Here is an 8,225-nt window from a genome sequence, read left to right as displayed (position 1 = left end):
AAATTCAGACCTAGGTCTATCCGACTCTTAAGCCTGAACTTTTAACTACTACTCTGTGCCACCCAGTGGCAAAGCAACTGTCATTTCAGTAGCCCTTCTCCATTTACATAACCCTGACAAATAGTATTGTTATTTACGTTTTACAGATGAGACGGAGGTCCTGAGAGTTTGACCGATTTAAGGTCACGTGTCTAGGAAGTGCTGGAACCAAGACTTCTTTCAGAGTTTTCTCTAAGTTTAGTGCCTTTTTTTGTTTCAAACCACACTATTGCATTTCCCCCAATTTTGGAAAGCTTTATAGTTGGAAAGAATGAAAACCTGATCTGACCCCTTCATTTTATGGTTGAAACAAAATCTAGGAGAAATCACTTGGTACAAGTCACAAGTCACTGGTAGAGCTGCCGCAAATGCTTTTTGAATACTTGTGATTATGAATCTAAATGACAGATGGCAGGGAGTGATAAGGTAGGCATATTGGAATCCAGATGTCTTAACTCTTAGGCAAAAGCCCTTTCTGCACCTGTCTCATTCTTTCTTTGGCCGTGCCAGGTGCATGATGATTCTGTGTATAGTCAGGTACTACAAGTACCTTTCTTTACCTGGCACTGCATTTAGAGAAGAACATGCTCTACTATCTCTAAGCAAAAGTGTGGCAAACCAAGAGACAGTGAAGGCAACGCTGGGAAGCCCAGAACCTACCATAGTAAGGGTAGATTCCAATCCTATTCTGGTTGACCTTAGACAAGGAATTAATCTTTCTGGACTTTCACTGATGTATTCATCACATTCACAGTGTCTTCTGTGTTCTGGCAATGTACTAGGTACTGGGGATACAGCAGTGAACAAGAAAATCATAGATTAGTCCTTGTAGTGCTTATAGTCATATGGAGGGAATTAATCAAATAATTACATAAATATTGGCTTTTGGTTAAAAATTAAGTGCTATGATGAAGTTAAGGGTGTTGTGAAAGCAGACTACAGGACACTTGACCTAGTTGGGCCGTAGGAGATGGCCAAGGAAGCCGTCCTCTGAGGAAGTGATGGTTAAGCTGAAATCTGAAATAAAAGCGGAGACAAACAGTTAAAGAAGTGAGGGAAGATCGTCAAGGAGATTCAATGGCATGTTTGAAGACTCTGGAGCAGGGGGAGCACTGGAGAAGTGAAAGATCACTTTTCTTATTTTGTAAAATACCGGTGGTGATTAACACTGTTTAGTTATTATGAGAACCAAATAAGATGATACATGTGAAAGTATTTTATATACAAGGGCCTGTGTATATGCACACTCATAAAAGTGCTTATGTTATAAGCTAGTATACAGCTGGATTGAAAGGAGTTGCTGGGACTGGATAAGCCAGGACTTTGGGTTGGTCATCTAGCCAAAATTAAAATGAACCTTCTGTGAAGAACAGGGAAATCTTTTGAGATGCTCAACTTTGGAAAAAGAATGCGTGCTTCAAGTAGTTAACAGAAATGTTTCAGTCTGTAATCTCAGCACATTGGGAGGCCCAGGCAGGTGGATCACGAGGTCAGGGGATTGAGACCATCCTGGCTAACATGGTGAAACCCCGTCTCCACTAAAAATACAAAAATTAGCTGGGTGTTGCGGCAGGCGGCTGTAATCCCAGCTGCTTGGGAGGCTGAGTCAGGAGAATCACTTGAACCCTGGAGGCAGAGGTGGCAGTGAGCCGAGATCACACCACTGCACTCCAGCCTGGGCGACAGAGTGAGGCTGTGTCTCAAAAAAAAAAAAAAAAAAAAAAAAAATTCAGGCCAGGCGCGGTGACTCATGCCTATAATCCCAGCACTTTTAGAGGCCGAGGCGGGCAGATCACCTGAGGTTGGAAGTTCGAGACCAGCCTGGCCAAAAGGTGAAACCGCATCTCTACTTAAAAAATACAAAAGTTAACTGGACGTGGTGGCGGGTGCCTGTAGTCCTACCTACTCAGGAGGTTGAGGCAGGAGAATTGCCTGAACCCGCAAGGCATAGGTTGCAGTGAGCAGAGATCGCACCACTGCTGTCCAGCCTGGGTGACAGAGCGCGAGGCTCTGTCTCAAAAAAAAAAAAAAAAAAAAAAAATTAATAGTCGGAATGCTGTTATAATAGCTACAATTTATTGTGTACCTACCGGATGCCAGGCATTGTACTGTGTGTATGTGTTTTGTTGCTGGTGTTTTTTGTTTGTTTTTTGTTTTCTGAGACGGAGTCTCGCTCTGTCACCCAGGCTGGAGTGCAGTGGCACGGTCTCGGCTCACTGCAAGCTCCACCTCCCGGGTTCACGCCATTCTCCTGCCTCAGCCCCCCAAGTAGCTGGGACTACAGGCACCCGTCACCATGCCTGGCTAATTTTTTTTTTTTGTATTTTTTTTTGTATTTTTAGTAGAGACGGGGTTTCACTGTGTCAGCCAGGATGGTCTTGATCCCCTGACCTCGTGATCTGCCCACCTCGGCCTCCCAAAGTGCTGGGATTACAGGTGTGAGCCACCGCGCCCGGCTTGTTGCTGTTTTTAAGGGATTAGGTCTCACTATGTTGCCAAGGCTGGCCTTGGACTCCTGGTCTCAAGTGATCCTCCTTCCTTAGCATCCCAAATAACTCGGACTATGGGCACCCACCACTGTTCCCAGCCATGCTGAGTGTTTTATATGCATAGTATAGCAGTTAACAACATAGACTCTGGAGCTGGATTGCCTGAATTCAAATCTTAGGCAGATTTTTGCTTCTGTTTTCTTATCTGTAAAGTGGGAATAATCATAGTACTTCAGGGTTATCATGAGGCTCAAATGAGTTAACGTGTGTAAGCCACTTAGAATAGTTTCTGTCACGTAGTCATTGTTATATAAATGTTAGGTATTGTCATTATTGTTATCTTTTTAAAGCCTCATTAATATCACTATGATGATGATGTGGAAGCTGTAGCTCAGAGAGGCTAAATGACCTCCCCAAGGTCACACAGCTAGTAAGTGGAGGAATTGAGATTCCAGTTCCAGACTGCATCCAGAGCTCAGACACTTCCCCACATTGCTTCTATGTATAGCTTAATTTTGTTGGCGAATACTTGGGATCTCAACAAATTTTTCTTCAACTTTAATTCTTTTATCTGTGCTGAACAGAATGTTAATTTGTACACCCTTAAGGTAAAGGACCTAAAGGACTGCCTTTATTGAACTTCCACTTTGAAATTTTCTGACTTCTGCGCAATTAAAATCTACGCCTTACGCGTTTCAGCAATGTGGTTTATTTATAGAGTTGTCTTCCGGTTCACGTGTACTGGGTCTGCTTTTGGGTGCTGCGTTTTCTGTCAAAGGTTGTTTATTTCTAACCCATTTTGATTTCCTGTTGCTTTGTGAGTTGGTATTATGACCTGCAACAGGAACACCAGGAAACCTATCTTAAATGGAGCAGCCAGATTGAGATCCTGTAGACTAAAATAAAAAACTACTCATTATTCTACAGCCATATTTGGTTGTAAGTATGAATTAGGCATTGGTTTTATTAGGGAAAAACCTAGATATAGAAACTTCACTCTGAGCCAAACCTCTGTGAACAGTTCTGCTAAAATAGAGCTTGGCTATTAGCTCCATGTCCTTGGACAGTGACTTAATCTCTCTGAACCTCAGTTTCAACGTCTGTAAAATGGGGATTATTATATGTTCTTTGTAGCATTATTGAGAGAATTAAATGAAATAATATGGGTAAAGCAAACAGTCCAAACTTGACCTCAATTAATAGTAGCTATTGATACTAATAAAGAAGAAAAATATTCCTTTTTTCATCAAATCTGTTTTTATAGACTTCATACACTGATCACTAACTTCTAGTATCCCTTACTATTAAAAATTCCATCAAGAGAAGTTATTTGTCTTTGTGCTACTCATTTGCTTTAAAAATAATAGCCATCATTTATTAAGCTGCTATATTCCTGGCACTATGTTAGTTGTTTACATGTATTCATTATTTCATTTTATTTTAAGTTCAAAGTTATTTTTATCATTGATGAGGAAAGTGATGTTCAGAAGAGTAAATTGCCTAAAGTTGAAATTTACATCCAGGTCTAATTGTAGGCTATTTTGTACATCATTATTAACATACAAGGTTTCTTTATTGTGTCTGACCCTGACATAATAGTTTTTGAGGCCCGGCATAGTGGCTTACGCCTGTAATCCTAGCACTTTGGGAGGCCAAGGCGGGTGGATTTCCTGAGCTCAGGAGTTCACGACCAGCCTGGGTAACATGGTGAAACCCCATCTTTACTAAAAATACAAAAAAATTAGCTGGGTATGGTGGTGTGTGCCTGTAATCCCAGCTACTTGGGAGGCTGAGGCATGAGAATTGCTTGAACCCAGGAGGTGGAGGTTGCTGGGAGCCAAGATTGCACCACTGCACTCCATCCTGGGCAACAGAGTGAGACTCAGTCTCAGAAGATAATAAAGATAATATTTTTTAAAAAGTTTGAAAGAAAAGGTGATAGCTTTCAACAGGTATTATTTTGGGGGGCTTCTGCTGTTTGCTAGGTACTGTGTCAAGGGCTTTACTTGCATAACCTCATTAATTATTCCCAACCCTAAGAAATGAGTACAATTATTCCCATTTTACAGTTGAAGAAATCAACGAGCAGAAATATTCAGGAGTATTTAGTCAGTAATGGAGCTAGGATTGGCTTCCAGGTCTTCCTGACAGCAAAGCCCATGTTATTCATTCCATTATGTTGGATCAAAATTTTAGGATGGGATTTTTTAAAAAACATAAGATGTGGGACTGTTACTCAAAGGAAGCAGCTTCCAGGTATTTGATACTAATTGTTCTTAATTTTTAGCTGAGCCATAGCAACATTACTGGCAGAAGCTATTAATGATATATTTGTCAGTTAGCTAGGGCTGTGTTATATCCTGAGGTAGTTGTAGGCAATGGCATCTTTCCATGGTCAAAGACCTCTGATGTAGAATGCGTAACTTGTGTTAACACAGTAGAGAGTGGCATTTTCCAGAGCTCTAGTTTTATACCATGGAAGACCTCAAACCTCAATCATGCTTTAGACTCACATTAAAGGGCATCCTAATTGGTAATCAGTGCGTAAGGAACCAAAGAAAATTTTAATTAAATGCTGTCGTGTGAATTTTTCCAGTCATTTTATGCCTGTTGAGATGGTTTTCTTATTTAAAGTCCTCTTCTAGTGCTCTGCCTTCTCTCTTTAAACTTTATCAAGATTTTGTGCTTTTCTCATATAAGGGTTTAATTAGAATCATTAAAATTTTAGTCTGCTGCATATTTGCTTAATGGGCATTTTGGTGCAGTGGAAAGAACTTGGGGTTTGGAGTCCAAAGTGGGAAGTTACTTAAATCTCTGTAAGCCTTAGTTTCTTCATTCTGTAAAATGAGGCAAATAATACTTTCTTCTAGGGCAGTTGGGAAAAGGATTAGAGATAATGTATTTAAATTGTCTAGTACTTAGCTCAGTTTATAGGAATTGCTTGATAATTAGTACGAATTATCTGAAGTTGCAATACGGTCTCTTTTACTTAGATCTGCTTTTTGTCTTATTCTTTTTAGTGGATGTTTCCAAGGATCGTCTTCAGTCATGGCCTTGGGATTAAAGTGCTTCCGCATGTTCCACCCTGCCTTTCGCAATTATCTTGCAGCCTCTATCAAACCCGTTTCAGAAGTTACACTGAAGACAGTGCATGAAAGACAGCATGGCCATAGGCAGTACGTGGCCTATTCAGCTGTACCAGTCCGCCATTTCGCTACCAAGAAAGCCAAAGGTAGAGACATGTGATGTTCTCTCCTACTTCACCCCTTTCTTAAATTTGGCCCTTGAATTATAGCTGGCAGGTATCTCAGATGTACTGAATTTCTCCCCTTGCTAACATGAGGAAATGGGGCCTCAGCTATTTCATTTGATTAACTTAAAAGGTTACAGTGGCAGAGATGGTGTTACAACCCAGTGCCTGTTTTCTTATTACCATGCTGCCTCATTTGTTTTCTTAGTAGCTCAGAAAATGCCTAATTTCTTTCTTTTAGATTTAGAGTTAGAGGTATAAGTGCCAAGCGAGCCAGAATGCTTGTAGCAGGGATCAATATATTGTCTCCATATAGGAAGATACATGTTGGAAGTATAATTAAGACCAGAAGGTTGTTGGGTGAAGTGGGTATTAGAGTCATGGATTTAGATGGATGATCTTAATGGCTTGTGTCATCCAAGAATGAGACTTTGATGTACTGCAGGTCTCAGCTTAAATGCTACTTCCTCTGGGAAGCCTTCCCTGACCTCTAAGACTAGGTCAAGTCCCCTGTTAACTGCACTCGTGCATTCTGTTATTTTACCTTTGATGCACTTAAAACAGCAGTGATTAATTAATTAAATGTAAGATTGATTATCATTTTTCTGCCTTCTATGCTGGACCTGATGAAGGTAGGTTCTATATTGTTCTTATTTAGCACCTAACAGGGCCTGGATATAGTATTTTTGACAAATTTTGTTGAATGAAAGAATGAGTGATAGAAAATTGTCAGTCACACCAGCAATTTGCAGTGGTGGATTAGGGAGTCCTCCCCCAAGAATGGCGCTAGATATATGCTGCTGAATATTTTCCCACTGACTCTTCTTTTCTGATTTCATGCAGATCTTCCCCTTTCTGTAATAGGAAAATTAACAAATTGCTGAAAGAACGGTAATGCTTAGAAGACTTATATTCTGTTAATAGTAATAACCTTTGATCTGTATGTTACATTATATTTTTTAAAGTTTCCATACATTTACTAATTTTATCCTTATAATTATCCATTGAAGAAGTAATTTTCCATTGAAGAAATCCTTATAATTATCTAGTTAATCCAGATCTCACCATTTTATAAACGAAGAAACTGAGATAATTAGTGAGAAATTTGCCCATGGTCCTATATAATTAATGGCAGAACCAGAAACTTTAGTTCTTGATGCCTACAGTATTGCAGTCTTCTAGTACACTAGACAGTGACTACAGTGCATAAGCAGCATTTTTTCATATTTTGTGGGCTATTCAGTTTTGTCTTCTTTGCTTGCCTCTATAAAAGTTGGTTAAGCTAAGTGCTGTGGCTCACACCTGTAATCCCAGCTACTCAGGAGGCTGAGGCGTGGGAATTGCTTGAGGCCAGGAGTTTGAGATTAGTCTGGGCAACATAATGAGACCTTGCCTCTTAAAAAAAAAAAAAAAAAAAAAGCTGGGCTTGGTGGCCTGTACCTGTAGTCCCAGCTACTCAGGAGGCTGCGGTGGAAGGATCGCTTGAGGTGAGGCGTTAGAGGCTGCAGAAGTTGGTTGTTTGACTTTTTCTTTTAGATTTATTCGATTCTTTCTTTTATATTAGGGATGTTTATTCTTTGTCAATAATATGTGTTACAAGTATCTTCTTTGCTTTTTACTTTGTTTATGATGTTTTTGTTGAAATGGGTTTTAATGTCATATTTTTCAGTCCTTTATTAATTGTGTCTTCTTTAAGAAATACCCCTCTGTTGCAAGGTAATTTATTTCTGAATATAATGTGAGGTAATTTTTGAAGTTTCCTTTTCAGGTGGATAACAAGTTGTATTAAAATCATTTATTGATTAGCCTACTCTTTACTCCCAGATTTGTAATGTCCCCCCGTTGTGTGAGTTTCTTTATATATATGGTATTGTTTCTGAGCTCTTGATTTTATTGAACTGCTTATCTCTCCCTGCAATAAATTTCATACTGCCTGACTTACTGTCATAAAGTTCAATTTAGTGATACAAATCTTTCCCCTCACCACACATATGCTTTTTCTTCTTGACTTTCTCCTCTTCTATATGAAATTTATGATCATAGTGTCAAGTTTTCTCCAGACAGATCTTGCACAAGGCTAGGAGTGGTGGCCCACACCTATAATCCCAGCACTTTGGGAGGCTAAGGGGGTTGGATTACTTGAGCTCAGGAGTTCCGACCAGCCTGGGCAGCATGGGGAAGCCCTGTCTCTACAAAAATTAGCCAGATGTGGTGGTGCATCCCTGTGGTCCCAGCCACTCGGGAGGCTGAAGTGGGAGCATTGCTTGAGCCCAGTAGGTCAAGGCTGCAGTGAGCCATGATCATGCTGCTGCCACTCCAGCTTGGGGGACAGAATGAGACCCTGTCTCAAAAAAAAACAAAAAACAAAAAAAAATCTTGTGTAGTTCTTTAATCAGGTTTATTGCTGGGGGAATCTTATCTTTTTTTTTTTTTTTGGTCACTTTTAT

The 8,225-nt window shown here is 40.0% G+C and overlaps 1 protein-coding gene across 4 annotated transcripts in view; it reads left to right on the top strand.

The window, feature by feature from the left end:
• The window catches only part of MRRF (mitochondrial ribosome recycling factor), a 65,688-nt gene that overhangs the window by 1,138 nt on the left and 56,325 nt on the right, over positions 1-8,225 (top strand). For 3 of the 4 annotated variants that reach the window (XM_025359059.1, XM_025359057.1, XM_025359058.1), the window contains exon 2: positions 5,549-5,760. In XM_025359059.1, the coding sequence (XP_025214844.1) occupies positions 5,549-5,760 (212 nt within the window). The remainder of the gene's footprint in view (positions 1-5,548; positions 5,761-8,225) is intronic. The other variant, XM_025359060.1, reaches the window with a different exon arrangement.

The sequence above is a fragment of the Theropithecus gelada genome, chromosome 15 (assembly GCF_003255815.1).
Source record: "Theropithecus gelada isolate Dixy chromosome 15, Tgel_1.0, whole genome shotgun sequence".
In the NCBI taxonomy this organism is placed as follows: Eukaryota; Metazoa; Chordata; class Mammalia; order Primates; family Cercopithecidae; genus Theropithecus; species Theropithecus gelada.
The sequence above is the reverse complement of the archived record's forward strand: the minus strand, read 5'-3'. Positions and strand labels throughout refer to the sequence as shown.